The 17144-nt window shown below is 38.0% G+C and overlaps 1 protein-coding gene across 3 annotated transcripts in view; it reads left to right on the plus strand.

The window, feature by feature from the left end:
• The window catches only part of AGBL3 (AGBL carboxypeptidase 3), a 101867-nt gene that overhangs the window by 43821 nt on the left and 40902 nt on the right, over nucleotides 1–17144 (plus strand). Inside the window, exons 9-14 of one of the 3 annotated variants that reach the window (XM_043872928.1) lie at nucleotides 1032–1194; nucleotides 3063–3189; nucleotides 4184–4284; nucleotides 4494–4606; nucleotides 5395–5461; nucleotides 15343–15432. In XM_043872928.1, the coding sequence (XP_043728863.1) occupies nucleotides 1032–1194; nucleotides 3063–3189; nucleotides 4184–4284; nucleotides 4494–4606; nucleotides 5395–5461; nucleotides 15343–15432 (661 nt within the window). Of the gene's footprint in view, nucleotides 1–1031; nucleotides 1195–3062; nucleotides 3190–4183; nucleotides 4285–4493; nucleotides 4607–5394; nucleotides 5462–15342; nucleotides 15433–17144 lie in introns of those variants that run through there. The other 2 variants (XM_043872929.1, XR_006334986.1) reach the window with 2 other exon arrangements.

Raw genomic sequence — 17144 nt, forward strand, 5'->3', positions numbered from 1 at the left:
GTACAAATTGTTAACATTTATATTTATCCTTCCAGATATAACAAACAGTGTATGTAATTTCAGTTATTTAAGTAGCTTTACGAAGTTTGGAAATATGAAAATCAAGGCAAAAATGCCCATAATCCTACCACTTTAATACCACCACTTTTTCACCTTTTGAAAGCCTACTAGTTATTTTCATCAACCAGTTTTGAGGGGCTTATTTTTTATTACTTTAATATTCACTGAATGCCTAAATTATACAGGCTAAAAGAACTGTGCTCTTGAGAAATGATTTCTGTAAGTTATTTATTAGAAATACAACCAATTCAAACTTTGGTACCATTTTTCTCAAAATGGTATTTATTCACCACATTACTCAAAGGGTAAATGTTAACTGGCTTCAGCATTGAGTCATCAGGCACAAATTTTAATACATATTTGGGTATTGTTTTATGCATTGCACTGTTTTAGAAATTTTGAAGCATTCCCTTTCTATAACGAGATTAACTATGGAAAATCTAAAAATCTATTTAGGTAAGTGTCAAGTAAATGGTACCAATATTAAATACTACAGGAGTTCAAAGAAAAGAAAAATTTGATGGGGAGCCTCACTAGTTAGAGAGGAAGTGTGACCTGAGGTCAGTGTTGATGGATAAGGGGTAGTATTTGCATTTACAAAGATGAAGAAAGAAGGTATTTCAGTCTGAAAGAATCTAAGAGCTAATGGGCAAAGGTAGGAGTGAGTTGTTTTCAGTGTACAACAAAAAAACAACCAAAAAGCAGAGAAATCCTGTTGGAGAAATTCTTGGAAATAAGGTAAATTTTGTCTTTATAGTAGAAGGCTAAAGCATTCACATTTTATATACAATTAATAGCTTATTGTAGGTGTTTAAAAAATTATATATTAATATGCAGAAGAAAAGAAATTGAAAACTAGGATATAAGAAATGCTGTTTATTTGGATGTTAGACTTGTTAATTCATAATTACAACCACAGAAGAAAAATGTAGAGATAAAATGCAATAACTTGTTCTTTTTCTTCTTGGTAGATTGATGGAGAAACGAGAGGTTATTTTGTATTGTGACCTTCATGGCCATAGCAAGAAAGAGAATATATTCATGTATGGCTGTGATGGTAGTGATAGATGTAAAGCATTATACTTACAGCAACGAATCTTTCCACTTATGCTGAGCAAAAATTGTCCAGATAAAGTAAGCACCTTTAAGATTTTGACTTTTCCTTTACTACATATTGTCCATGCAGGACAGCTGAATGGATAGACTTATTCAGTAAACTGCTTTTTTATTTAGTTTTTTTGACTGGTTTATACAGTTGACCATAGAAAGCAATGATGTGAAATGTTTAATAACCAATAATTTGAAATATGAAGGGAAAAACGCTCACTAGCCTACCACCACACTTGATGATAAAAGACTTGATTGTTTTTCTCTTAAGTCAGGAACAAGGCAAGGATATCCACTCTTACCCCTTCAATTCATCCTTATACTGGAGGTGCTAACAAGTGCAGTAAGGGAAGAAAAAGAAGTAAAGGCAGACTAGAAAGGAAAGGCAGATGTGATTGTCTTCACAGAAAATCCATGCAATCCACAAAAACTGTAACTGAGTGAGTTTAGCAATGTCATAGGATACAGGGTCCATCCACAGAAGCCAGCTGCAGTTCTGTATATTCACAGTGAACAACTGGAAACCAACATTTAAAACAAAACCATTTACCATAGCTCCAAAATAAGCAGAAGGCTTGTGACTGCAAATGGATGGCACAAGGGAGTTTTTAAGAGGTGATGGAATTGTTCTATATTCTGATTTGTGGTAGTGTTTTATCAACTAAAAAAAAAATGTACAACGTGAAAGTTGCGAGTAAGTTTTATTTGGGGCAATATGAGGACTGTAGCCTGGGAGACAGCACATCAGATAGCTCTAAGAAACTGTTCCAAAGAGGTAGGGGGAAAGGATACATATATATGTGATTTTGGTAAACGGGAAGTGCATGCAGTCAAGCACATATTTGTACAGAGTTTCTGCTGGTCTTGTGAAGCTTCTGCTAGTCTCGAGAAACAGTCGTCACCATGAAGGATCTTAGTGCTTTTCTAGATATGAGGAGATAGAAGAACTGGGCTCGTAAAATCAGCTCCTGACAGTTTTCTAATTATCTAAAGACCTGTCCTGCCAGTTTCCCATAGTACAGAGTGTCTCATTCTTGCTTTCCACCCTGAACTCCTTCAGGGGGAGTATTGGAGGTCAGAAGCTGCTGTAGCACATGACTTAATCCTTATAGAGGTAGATGGCAGGCACCCATGGCAAGTGCCAATTTGTTGACAGTTTTCACAAACCTTTACATGTATTAGGGCTTTCTTAGTGGCTCAGTGGTAAAGAACCCGCCTGCCAATGCAGGAGATGCAGGTTTGATCCCTGAGTTGGGAAGATTCCCTGGAGAAAGAAATGGCAACCCACTGGTAAATCCCATGGACAGAGGAACCTGGTGGGCTACAATCTGTGGGGTCACAAAAGAGTCAGACCTAGTGACTAAACAACAACATACATGTGTTAACAGTCACAGGATGGAACACAAAGTAAGTTTTTTCAATTGTATGGTAATTACAAAAACTCATTGTAGATACTGATGTTATAACAGTCTTTCAGGGTAATTTTCAAATTATCTTTCATGTGATAATAAAGCATCTTTACTCTAAAAATCTACAACACTGATCATTCCTAAATATGTTTAGACTCCTTCCTGTAACCTTTTAAAGTCAACACTATCAAGAATTAGTCAACTGGGTTTTGAATGCATATGTTTTATATATATATATATATATATATATAAAGTAAAATTTATTTCAGAATTCAAGCCTATAATTCTCAGAAATGTAAACATGTCATTCTTAAAATGAGCTATTTCCACTGATGAGGAAATAAAAGCAGCTCCAGAAACTTTTATTTTAGCTTTAGAGAGAATTATGCTTTTGCAAACCTGCTTTTTCATTTCTAACCCTACTTCCTATGACAGGCATTGTGATTAGAAGAGCAGTGGGTCTCATTTTTATTTGCTTCTTTTCAGTTTTCATTCTCATCCTGCAAGTTTAATATTCAAAAGAGCAAAGAGGGAACAGGAAGGGTGGTGATGTGGAAAATGGGAATCAGGAACAGCTTCACCATGGAGGCCACTTTTTGTGGATCTACTCTGGGTAAGATTGAGGGCCCTCATTCATGACTGTCAGAGATTTAAACCAAAGGAACACATTCAATGTAAAATTCATAGTGTTTGACAACTGGATAGTGAGCACTTTCTTCCTAGTTAGATATATACCAGTAATCTAATCAATTCTATAAATAGGATGAATAAACAAATGTCTACTGTATGTATCTCTCTCGCATCATTTTCCTTTGTTGAGAAAAGGAAGTTTTAGCACATATATAGTATACCTAAGTGGTTGTTTCATGATCTGATCTTTAATTGCTTGTTTGGGGTTTTTCTTTTAGAAGAGTTCCTATGACTGTAATGATTTCAAGAAACAGCAATGCTTATAATTAAATTATCAGAATAGAAGTATCTTTACTAGATTTGCTATTTTTAAGACAGAGTTGACTGGGCTTTGTTTTTGTTTTTTTTTTTATTGGTTCCTTGAAGTAAAATAAACGTGTGCTCTAGTTCCATTTAAGGAAGCTTTTAGTCACATTTACCATATCCTTAGAATGCCTCATATTAGGCTAACTCACATTATTAGAAAATGTATCAACTCGAAAGTGCCAGAAATCCAGACATATTACTTCTGGCTAATTTTTTTTTTTTTCTGGCTAATTTTTAAGCACTTTGATATAACACTGTTAATGATGATGAAACCATTAAATATTTCTGCAGGTTTTTCTCTAAGTAATGATTAGGGTGCTTATAACTAGTAACCAAGTAGTCCATAACTTTCTGACTGAATTTTCTTCTGCTTTGCAACACAGATTAATCTGTATTCATTTAAATGTCACCTTTGGTCCAAGTAGTGGAGAGGGAACAAGGGAAAATAGTCAGTTGTTTAATGACCTGCCCCAATGTAGAAGATCCAAAGGACAGAATATGGAATCATATCAGGTGTTTTGTTTATACTCTGTTTTGCAACTTAGGCCTTCTTGCTAAGAAAAACATGTTTAACTCACCATCAAGGGTGGATAAACTTATTGATGTTTTAGGTAATAAAAGAGGCACTCATTTCAACACAAAAGACTTGGAGTCAATGGGATATCACTTTTGTGATTCTCTCTTGGACTACTGTGATCCAGACCGAACCAAGGTAAGTCAAGTCCATTTGCTCATACATTAGACTCCAGATGCCCAGATAACATCACCTGCCTTTGGACCTGCAGCAGTTTGTTCCTTCTAACATCCTGACTGTTCATTCAGTGTTTTGTTGTACTTGATGTTCCAGGTGTCTATAAATATTCAGTTACTTTAATTAGGAAGTTGCTATTTATAATTAACTTATCTATCATTTCCCCCTAGTATTATCAGTGCCTGAAAGAATTAGAAGAAATGGAGAAGCATATAAACTTGGAAAAAGTCATTGATGATTCAGATACTTCTCTGAAAGAAATTACATTGGATCTAGAGACTAGGTAGGTCAAGATAGTGAAAGTAATGTAATTTGCGGTGTTATTCTACCATGCTCTCTAGTGGTTAGGATTCGACTCTCTCACCACCACGACCAGGGTTCCATTCCTGTTTAAGAAAGGCCTGTTATAACAATTCAAGGATGTAATTGTCAGTCTGTACTGAAAATCCTGGCTAGAGATGGAGGAAAATTTTCCCCATGCACATTACTTCAGCCAGACCTCATCAAGACTTCATTTATTCAAATGATATTGAGTATCCACTATGTATTATATGTGAAAGACATATTCAAATTGTTTTTAACGCTGTCATTACCCACAGAGAATTGACACATTTATAGACACCATATAAATACTCTAAGTTAGTGAATAATAAGTGCAAAACTTAATGCCAAGGGAATGTTACTGGAAGAAGGAACGTACTAATTTTAGTGCAGTTCCTATAGGAAAAGCAGAACAAATGTTTGATTCTTAACCTTTATAAGTTTTCAGACTTAGAGTTAGTGCCCCTGTAACCTCCAGTGGTGACTCACAAGTTTGTTTGCAGATAGAGTATCATTTTGAACTCATGGATTTGTTTATATTTGACATGATCCAATCAATTTCAGTCATCAATCCTCTAATACTCTCTTCTAAAGCCTAGAACTGTCAAACATCTACACCACCTTTGTAAACATCCTTTTTATAACTAGAACTCTTTCTGCCATTCCAATAACATAATAAAGTAAAAGTAACAGTTGAAGTTTTAAAACACCACCGAAACATTATGTCAAGTAATTTATTGTTTTTTGTAGCAGCCATGCCTCTGACAGTTCAGAATCCAACGACTCTCAGGCTGACCTTCTCAAGTTAAATCCTCAGGTACGACTGAAAATTTGTGCCTATGGTATGGGTATGCCACATAGGTACTCTTCTTACTATGACTAACCACCAGGCCAAAAAAAGTCTGCAGTTGTATAATTAATTGTATAGCATAATTGTTATTTTCTTATTATGGATTCCATATCCTTAAATCATAGAATTTTCTAATCTAGAGTTTTTTAATACCCTTGCTTTATTGATGAGAACAATTAAGATCCAGAGAGATTAAATTACTTTTCAAAAGCCATACTACTTGTTAATAAGAGTTGGTAGCATAACATAACATTGCCTGACTGTTAGTCCTATATTCATTTATTTATTTACTTAACAACTATGTACTGGGCTCTGACTTCATGCTTGGGAATAGATCAGTGAACAAAATAAGAAAAAAAAAATCCTTCCCATCATAGCTTATATTCTGGTTGGTAAGTAAAATGTGAAAGTCACTCAGTCCTGTCTGACTCTTTGCGACCCCGTGGACTGTACAGTCCATGGTGTTCTCCAGGCCAGAATACTGGAGTGGGTAGCTTTTTCCCTTCTCCAGCGAATCCTCCCAAACCAGGAATCAAACCAGGGTCTCCTGCATTGCAGGTGGATTCTTTACCAACTGAGCAAGTAAAATGTATGGTGTGTCAGATGATGAGAAGTGCCTAAGGAGGAAATTAGAGCAGGAGGAGGAGTAGGGAGTTTAGGTGGTACTGTGAACTGAATGTTTGTGCCCCACCACTGAATACACATGTTGAAACCCTAACCCCCAATGTGATGGTATTAAGAGGTGACTAAGACAAGCTTGAACTGAAGGGGATGGAGACATAGAATAAAAGGAAGGCTATCAGAACTTCTTGAATTTTATAGTATGGCTTCAATACTACAAAGCTCTGCAGCTGAGAAATGTGTAATGTTCTTCAATACAAGTTTGACGGGTTTTTTGTTTTTTACTGTAGTATAGTTGATGTACGAAGTTACAGGTATACAGTATAGTGATCCACGATTTTTAAAGGTTATACTCTATTTACAGTTATTATAAAATATTGGTTATATCCCCCATGTTGTACAATTATCCTTGTAGCTTATTTTGTGCATAATAATTTGTACCTCTTAATGCCCTATCCCTGTATTCTCCCTCTTCCCTTCTCTCTCCCCATTGGCAACCACTTGTTTGTTCTGTATATTTGTGATTCTGTTTCTTTTTTGTTATATTCACTAGAATATATTCACTATTTTCACATTTTTTAGATTCACATACAAGTAATGTCATTCAGTATTTGTTTTTCTCTGACTTATTTCACTCGGCGTAATACCCTCCAAGTTCATCCATGTTGCTGCAAATGACAAAATTTCATTCTTTTTATGGCTGAGTAGTATTCCATGCACACACGCACACACACACACACCCTCCACATTTTCTTTACCCATTCATCTGTTAATAGACACTTGATTGCCTCTATATCTTATCAGCTGTAAATAATGTTGCTGTGAACATTGGAAAGAATGTGTCTTTTCAAAACCAGTGGTCTTTTTTTTTCTCTCAGATATATACCCAGGGGTGAAATTGCTGAGAAACCTCCATACTGTTTTCTGTAGTGGATGCACAGATTTACATTCCTACCAGTAGTGTATGAGAGTTCCCTTTTCTCCACAGTCTCGCCATCATTTGTTATTTGTGTTTTTGATGATAGCCATTCTGACAGCTGTGAGGTTGATATTTCATTGTGGTTTCCCTGATGATTAGCTTTGTTGAGCATTTTTTCATGTGCTTGTTGGCCATCTGCATTTTCTCTTTGGAAAAAATGTTTATTCAGTTCTTCTGCACATTTTTTTAATTGGGTTTTTTTTTTATTTTGAGTTATATGGCAGTTTATGTATGTTGAATATTAACCCTTATCAATTACATCATTTGTAAAATATTTTCTCCCACTCAGTAGGTGGTTCTCTTTTCCTTTGCTGTGCAAATGATTTTAATTAGATCCCATTTATTTTTATTTCCTTTGCTTTAGGAGATAGATCTAAAATATATTGGTGCAATTTATGTCTGACTGTCCTGCCTGTGCCTTCCTCTAGTAGTTTTATGGTTTCTGGTCTTACATTTAGGTCTGTAATCCATTTTGAGTTTATTTTTGTATGTGGTGTTAGTGAATGTTCTGATTTCATTCTTTTACGTGTAGCTGTCCAGTTTTCCCACCCCTGCTTTCGGAAGAGACTGTTTTCCATTGAATATTCTTGCCTCCTTTGTTGTAGATTAATTGATCATACATGTGTGGGTTTACTTCTGGGCTCTCTATTCTGTTCCATTGGTCTTTGTTATTTATTTTTGTGCTAGTACTGTATTTTGATTACTGAAGCTTTGTAGTATAGTCTGAGGTCAGGGAGCATGATTCCTTCAGCTCTGTTCCTCTTTCTCAAGATTGTTTTGGCTATTCAGGGTCTTCCGTGTTTGCATACAAATTTTTTAATTATTCTAGTTCTATGAAAAGTGCCATTGGTATTTTGACAGTGATTGCATTGAATCTGTAGGTTGCCATGGATAGTTATGGTCAATTTAACAATATTAATTCTTCTAATCCAAGAACACGGTGTATCTTTCCATCTGTTTGTGTCAGCAAGATAAGTTTTTAAAAGCTCCAAAGGGACTAAGAGATCATCAGGGACGCTAATGCCTAGGTTTTAACAAGGCAGATGGCTTCCACTGAAGGCCATGGAGGTAGGCTGTCTGGAGCTGTGCACCGTGGTGTGGACAGAGTACTGACAGAGAGCCAGGTAGGAGTGGCAGCCTGCCAAGCTGTTGGATGATACTGCCACCCCAGTGGGTCCAGAAGGCAGATCACCGAGGCACGAGGATTATTCATGATCATGAAGATCTCATTGAATCTGCTTTACTAGTTTTTGCGCTTGCTTGAGACCCATCACCTCATCCTTCTTTGCTTTTTCCCCCTTTTACAATGGGAATGTCTATCCTATGCCTGTCCCTTGGTGGTACTTTGGAAGTACATAACTTGGTCATGGTTTCACAACTGGACAGGAAATTTACCTTAGGATGAATCATATTTTGAGTTTCATCCATACCTGATTTAGATGATATTTAGCTAGGACTTTGGAGTTTAGAGTTGATACTGGAATGAGTTAAGACAATAGGGGTTGTTGGGATGGAATGAATGAACTTTGCTTTTGAGAAGGATGTCAATGTGGGAGGTATAGGGGTGGAATGGTCTGGATACTTCTGTCTCCCAGAAGTCATATGTTGACATTATAATGCCAAGTATTATGGTACTAGAAGGTGGGGCCTTTGGGGGGTGATTATGTCATGAGGGCCGAGCCATCTGAATGGGATTAGTGCCTTGTAAAAGAGGGCCCAGAGAGATCCCTAGCCCCTTCTGCCTTATGAGGATGCAACAAGCAGTCCACAAACCAAAAGGAAGCTCTCACTTGACCATACCACATCCTCATCTCAACCTTCCAGCCTTAGAAATATGAGAAATAAGTTTCCTTTTTTATTAGACACCCAGACTGTGGTAACTGTTTTGTTAGAGCAGGTGAATGGACCAAGACAGATATTGTATTCATTTCCTCTTGCTGAGTAACTAATTACCACAAACCTCTGCAACTTAAAATGACAAGAATTTATTATCACACAGTTTCTGTGGATCAGAATCCAGGAGTGACTTACCTGGATTCCTAAGTTCTCTGAAAAGACTGCAATGAAGGTATTGGTGAGGCTGTAGAATCATGAAGGCCTGACTGAGGAAGGATCCATCTCTGGAGTTCACTTACATGGTTGGTGATCGATTCAGTTCCTCACAGGCTGCTGAGCTGAGGGACTCAGTTCCTTGTTGGCTGAGGGCGGAAGTCTCCCTTAGTTCCTTACCATGGTGCTTCTTGTATGACAGCTCACAACACATATCTTGCTTTCATCAGAATGCGCAAGTAAGACAGCAGAAGAGAGCACACAGGCTGGAGGTACAGTCTCCCTGTAGCCTCATCTCAGAAGCAGAATCCCATCACTTTTGCCGTACACCATTCATTAGAAGTGAGTCACTAGGTTGGGCCCAATGACCTAGGACCACAGAAGAGTATGAATGCTAACAGACGGGGATCATCAGAGGTCATCTTAGAGATTGTCTACCACAGATGTAAAAGCCATTAATATTGATTTGACCTTTGCCTCAAGGCTATATTGAAGCCAACCTACAAATTCTAGAATTTGGGGCTGTTTTCCCTCTCAATTCCATTTTTTTATCCAAGTATTTTTGAGCTGATTTCTTTCTTGTAGGACCTTATCAAATGAAGCTAGCAACCACCAACTCATACTCTATAAATTTTCTGCCTCAAAGTCTCTTTGTCCAGTGACTCAGGTTTGTTAGGCACATCTTCTCTCACAGAAGACAGTTTCACTAAATGTGTCACCTCTATATAATTTGTGTTTTCTGCCTTCCTATAACCACATGTTATTTAGTCACCAAGCCAATGATTGCCACATAGTTTAGGTTTTATTAGGACAGCATCCTACTTTTAGGTATCAGTTCTAAACTATTCATATTTTATTCATTAAAACAATTCTCAGAATGTCAATGGCTTATATTAGCAAATATCTTTTTTCCTGTTTTGGGGTCACCTATGGCTATATTGGACTTCACTGGTGGCTCAGACGGTAAAAGCATCTGCCTACAATGCGGGAGACCTGGGTTTGATCCCTGGGTCAGGAAGATCCCCTGCAGAAGGAAATGGCAACCCACTCCAGTATTCTTGCCTGGAAAATCCCATGCCGGACACGACTGAGTGACTTCACTTTCACTTTCACGGCTATATTGGACTGACCAGGAATCCACTGAACTCATGTCCAGACTGTGGGCTGATTCAGATCTGGTCTACATTTCTTCCTTCTCCATAGACACCAGCAGCCAGCTGGGGCATGTTCTCTCACAGTAAATCACCAAGAGTTCAGGAGGCACACCAAACCATGAAAGTATGTTTAAAGTTCCCATGTATCATTGCACTGGCTAAATAAATTCCTATGTCCAAATCTAACATCAATGGAGTAGGGAGAGTAAATGTATTCATTCCTAAAGTAGGAGTACTAGAAGTGCAAAGGCCATGAGGAAGAACATGTCTGTTATCTTGTAGGAAGACCAAGGAAACTAATCTGGGTAGAGAAGATTGAACAAAGAGAACAGGAGTAAGAGAGAGAATGTGAAATAGGTATTGGACATTGGGGAGCGGGCGGAATAGCTCATGTAAAACCTGGCTTAGGACTTGGTTTTTACTCTTGAGTTTGGAGAGTTTGGGTTAGAGGAGTAACATGATGGGCTTTGTGTCAGCAGGGTCACTTTGGCTGCTGTGTTGAGAGCAGAGCGATGAACCATGAGGGAAACCACTTAAGGGGCTATTGCAGTTACCCAGGCAAGGAGCAAGGTGGTAGCTGTAGAGACAATGAGATGTGACCAGATGTTAGATATATCTGACAGAGTCTAGAGAATTTGCTGATGGCTTGGGTACAAGTTTGAAAAATACAAAGGAGAGAAAGAGGTCTCCAGAATTCCAGGCCTGAGCAACAAGATGGAGCTTCCACTTAGTGACATGGGGATTGTTTTCTTCTCTGCCTACTATATCATATTCTGAGGGTGTGTATCAGAAGTTCATCCATTGCAAAGAACAAAAAACTTCCAAAAGATGGCTTAGCTAAAAGGGGAATTGGTCGGTTTAGTAAGGGAAATAGTTTAGAGACAAGGGTGGCTTTAGCCATGGCTTAAATAAGGGGCTCAAAGAATATCACCAGGATGCAAAGTTTTTTTGTCCATTTTAATGTCATTTCTGCCTCTTCTGGGTTGGTTCTATTCTCAGACTCTCCTCTCTTGCGGGCAAAATGGAATTCTAGCCTCCCATTCTCACAATTCTAAGTCTGGTATATACCCTCTTTTCCAGTAGCCCCTCAAAAATATAGAGATTGATTCTTTTTTTTTATTGTAGTAAAATTACACATAACATTTACCATCTTAACCATTTTTAAGTGTATAATTCATTGGTACAAGTACATTCACACTGTTGTACAACCATCACCACCATCCCATAACTCTTATCATCTTGAAAAGCAAACTCTATAGCCTTTAATAACCCCCCATTCTCTACTCCCATGTCTCTTGGAAACCACTGTATACTCTTCTTTCTTCATGTATTTTGCCTGTACTAAGTACCTCATGTAAGTGGAATTGCTCAGTGTTTGTCTTTTTGTGATTGGCTTATTTCATCGAGCATGATGTCCTCAAGGTTCATCTATATTGTAGCATATTTCAGAATTTCTTTCCTTTATAAGGCTAAATAATATTCTATTGTATGTTTACACTGAATTTTGCTAATTCATCTCTCAGTGGATACTAAGGTTGCTTCCACATTCTAGCTGTTGTGAATATGATCACACATCTCCTCAAGATGCTGCTGCTCTTCATTCTTTTCGGTGTATACCCCAAAAGGAAACTGCTGGATCATATGGTGATTCTACTTTTAATTTTTTGAGGAACCTCCACACTGTTTTTCACAGCAGTTATACCATTTTATATTCCCACCAACAGTGCATGCAGGCTCTAATGTACCTACATGCTTGCAAGCACTTGCTATTTTCTGGTTTGTTTGTTAATAATGGCCATTCTGACAGATGTGAGATACCATCTCACTGTGGCTTTGACTTGCATTTCCTTAATGATTAGTGCTGTTGAGCATGTTCATAAGGGATACTGGTCTATATAGCTTCCTTTTCTTGTTTGTAGTGTCTGTGTTTAGCTTTGGTATCAGGGTAACTCTGGCCTCATAAATTACAAAATGTTCCTTCCTCTTCAATTTTTTGGAAATGTTTGAGAAAGATCAGCAGTAGTTGTTCTTTAAATATTTGGTAGAATTCACCAAACAAACCATCAGGGCTTTATTGTTAGTTGGGAGAATTTTGATTACTGATTTCAGTCTCCTTAACTAGTTACTTGTCTATTCATATTTTCTATTTCTTCATGAGATAGTCTTGGTAAGTTCTGTGTTTCTAGGAATTTATCCATTTCATCTAGGTTATCCAATTTGTTGGCATACACTTTTTCATAAGACTTTGTTATTATAATCCTTTATATTTGTGTAGAATTGATACTAAAATCCTCACTTTCATTTTTGATTTTAGTAATTTGTCTTTTTTTCCTTAGTCCATTTAGTTAAAGATTTGTCAATCTTGTTGACCTTTTGATTCATTTTCTTTAGTTTTTCTATTTCATTTATCTCTGCTCTAATCTTTATTACTTCCTTCCTTCTGCCATCTGTGAATTTGTTTTTTAATGTGATTACAGATATAAATTTCCTCCTCAGTGCTACTTATGCTGTATCTCATAAATTTTGCTCTGTTGTGTTTTCATTTTTATTCAACTCTGTATTTTCTAATTTCCCTTGTGACTTCTTTGATCCATTTTTTTAAAAAGTGTGTGCATAATTTCCACAAGTTTTTGAATATTTTAGATTTTCTTCTGTTATTTATTTCTAACTTCATCCCATTGTGGTCAGAGGGAGATACTTTGTATGCTCTCTATCTATTAAAATGTATTAAAACTTAACTGGTGGCCTCACATATGTTTTATCCTGGAAAATGTCCTGTATGCAACTGAGGAGAAATGTATACTCTGTTGTTGTTGGGTACAGTGTTCTGTGTATGTCTGTTAAGTTTAGATGACTTACTGTGCTAAATCCTTTTTCCCTACAATCTTCTGATTGGTTCCATATTATTGTAAGTAGGGTATTGAAGTCTCCTACTATTATTGTAGAACTGTCTGTTTCTCCCTTGATTCTATTTTGCTTCATATATTTTGATGATCATTAGGTATGTAAATATTTATAATTGTTATGTATTCTTGCTGTATTGAATTTTTTATTAACCTATAATGTCCTTTTAAAAGTAGTTTCCAGTAACATTTTAAAATTTAGTCTGTGTTTGTCTAATAGAGGCACCTCTGCCTCTTTGGGTTACTGTTTGCATAAGATATCTCTTTCCTTTCACTTTCAACCAGTTTGTGTGTTTGGATCTTTGTGAGTCTTTTAAGACTGCATATAGTTGGATCATGTGTTTTTATCCATTCTCCCAATCGCTCTCTTTTGATTGGAGAGTTTAATCCATTTACAATGGAAATAACTACTGATAAAGAGAGACTGACTTCTGTCCTTGTGCTGTTTCCTATATGCCTTATAGTGTTTTTGTCCCTTCTTTTCCTGCACTACTGTCTTCCTTTGTGCTTAGTTGATTTTTTGTGGTGAAATGTTTCAGTTCCTTTTTTACTTCCTTTTTTATATGTTTTGTAAGTCATTTCTTTGTTTTCACCATGGGAATTACATTTACTATCCTAAAGTTATAACAGTCTAATTTGAATTTATATCAACTTAACTTCAAAACATACAAAAACTGTTCTTTATAGCTGTACCCCCACGCTTTCAGTTGTATATGTCACAGAATTACATAGTTATACATTGTGTGCCCAAAAACATAAACTAATGTTTCTTTAAGTGTATTAGTGTCCTAAATTATGTAACAAACAAGGTTTGGTGTTATAGGGCTTGTCTGGTGGCTCAGACAATAAAGAATCTGCCCACAACGTGGGAAACCCAGGTTCAATCCCTGAGTCGGGAAGATCCCCTGGAGAAGGTCATGGCAATCCACTGCAGTATTCTTGCCTGGAAAATTCAATGGACAAAGGAGCCTGGTGGGCTATAGTCCATGGAGTCGCAAAGATCAGACACAACTGAGCAACTTAATACTTTACAGGCCAAAGAAATAGTAGTACTAGCTTTTAGACTAATAAATGCTTTTTTTTTCTTTAATATTTTTTCCTCTTTAATCATGTAGGGCTTCCCAGCTAGCTCAAATGGTAAAAAATCCGCCTGCAATGCAGGAGACCTGGGTTCAGTCCCTGGATTGGGATGATTCCCTGGAGGAGGGCATGGCAACCCACTCCAGTATTCTTGCCTGGAGAAGCCCATGGACAGAGCCTGATGGGCTACCATCCATGGAGTCGCAGAGTTGGACACAACTGAGCAACTAACACTTTTTTTCATGTAGATGACAGAAAATTCAGTTTGAAATTATTATTATGATAATACTAACGTTCATAATTTCCCATGTATTTATTACCTTCATTTAGACCTTTATTTTTCTCTACAGCTTCAAGTTACTGCCTAGTGCCCTTTCATTTAACCTTGCAGAAATCCCTTGAGCATTTCTTTCAAGGCATATCAAGTGGTCACAGACTCCCTCAGCTTTTGTTTATCTGAAAATGTCTTAATTTCTCCCTAAATTTTGAAGGACAGTTCTGCTGGGGTTTGTTTTGTCTTGTTTTGTTTTCCTTTATATTCTGCATTGTCTTCTGGCTTCCAAAGTTTCTGAGAAATTGGCAATGATCTTATTGAGGATCCCTTGCAGGTAACAGTTTGCATCAGTCTTAACTGCTTTCAAAGTTTATGTGACTTACTATGGGCATTTTATTTTACTTGAAGTTGACTGAGATTCTTTGATAGTTACCTTCATGTCTTTGATCAAATTTGGGACGTGTTCAGGCATTTTATCTTCACTCATTGGCACTTCTGGGTTTCTGGCTTCTCCAGCTCTGAGGCTGGGGTAGATGAGGCAAAAAGAAAACACAGAGAACTGCTCACCATCAGGCAGCTCTTCTGTTCCTGAAGTCCCTCATCATCTGCCTCCTTTTCCCCTTTCAGAGCCTCTTGTGTTTACTTTGTATGTAACGGCCAGGGGTTTTAGTTGTACTTAGTGGAAAGAAGAGAAAAAGTACTTCATCTTCCTAGAAGTCTCGAAATAGTTTTATATCTGCATATGTACTGTCTTTGATACATTGATTAAATATGAATCTCTTACCTAGATAAAAGCCAAGAAAATACAACTAAAAACAAAGAAGGAAAGAAACTCTACCATAGCAAGACATCAAAACATCAGAGAAGAAGAGCAAGAGGTAAATATTCATTGATATGTTTGCTAACGGTTGTTTGAAAAAAACAAGAGAACAGCAAGTTACACGCTTACACGCTTAATGATTTTTCCCCAGGAAAACTTAATGATTAAAATCTTGCTCATGTTACTTACTATTTATAAAAATACAAAAGAATCTTGACAGGTGAGAGGTGGGTCTTATTAAGGTTCTGTATTTAAATTTCACTTAGAATTACCTTACTCAGAAAACTATTTAAGGTCTCTTACAAAGAGGCATTCAAGATAGCAAGAATAGATAAAACTTAGAAAACTTAATGGGAATACAAGAGTATAAAACAGGTGGTGCTGAGATTGCCTTTCATCATGACAGCAGGAGCTCTGCAAACCCTTTCACCAGCAAAAATTAGTGAAAATTATTATTTTTTTTTTAATTTAAAGTTTCTGCAAATGGTCCTGGGGCATACAGCAAATGAAAAAAACATCTACTCAGGAAAATCTAAAATATGATAAAAACAAAAAATAACAACAAAACCCCAGAACCTCTGATATTTGAATCAAGACTCTGCCCACCCCCCAGCCCCAGCTCACTGATACTCTGCAGTGGAGGACACAGGGTCCCCTCTCCCCCCAGATACCAGACAAAGGGCTATCATATACCAGGAGGAGCAGGGCACTAGAATTTCTTACTCTGTCTCCAGCTACCTATTGCTAAAGCTAAGTTCCAGGTAAGTGCAGCTAAGAGGTGGGGGCTCCCTTCTTTTTATCCAGACCCCGTTCTTGAAAATAAGGCTCTAGTTTGGATGCTACATCACTGAAAATATTTTGGTCCTAACTGCCCTTTTCTTGGCTAATAAAGTGTTAGTTCCACATTGGAAGAAGCACATAGAGAAGACCCAAGACTACTGCCCTACTCCCACCTACATCTTAGCTCTGAAAGTGGGGTACCACGAAAGAAAAGTGCCACTGTCCCCCTCTCAGCATGACACCCCCATTAGAAATTTTGCATAAGTGCAGCAAGATGGCAGAGTAGAAGGATGTGGAGCTCACCTCTCTTCACAAACACATCAAAAATACAACCACCTGTGGAACAGTTCTCACAGAGAACCGACGGGAAACAGGCAGAAGACCTCTTATATTGTACAACCGAGGCTGCATGCACAGTAGAGCAGAAGCTGTCAGCACCTGCGTGTGGGGCGCGGGGACGGTGGCGACAGACCTTGTTGGCATGCACACCAAGTGGCCTCCCAGAACCGCACGTCTCTAGCAGGCATCCCTAGGAGGAATACAGAGCGGCTCCTTTCCCTGTTGAGAGTGATCTGGTCCTTCCCACCTCACACCCCAGCTTAGAGCTGGATGGGGGCTGGAGAGGCCCTGGGGGGCACTCCAGCAGAGGCAGCCAGGGCCCCGGCGGCAGCACAGGGACCTCCATTCCTGCAGCTATAGCACCCCAACCTCTCAGCCCCAGCCTAGAACTAGTCTGGGACAAACACAGCGGACAAGGGACACAACCTCGGGCTGCCTCTGGGCAGAACTGCAGGCGACTTCACTGGCGACGCACAGGTACGCTGTGACCACGTGGGCCCCACTTGCTTCAGCACTCACCTCCTCTGGGACAGAGCACATAGTTAAGGGCAGCAGAGCCTTACTGAATCCAAGTGATCTGGAAGACAGAATAATGGAAATCACCCAATCAGAACAGAAGACAGAAAGCCAAATTGAGAAAAAAAAATAATG

The sequence above is a fragment of the Cervus elaphus genome, chromosome 18 (genome assembly GCF_910594005.1).
Source record: "Cervus elaphus chromosome 18, mCerEla1.1, whole genome shotgun sequence".
NCBI classification, from domain to species: domain Eukaryota; kingdom Metazoa; phylum Chordata; class Mammalia; order Artiodactyla; family Cervidae; genus Cervus; species Cervus elaphus.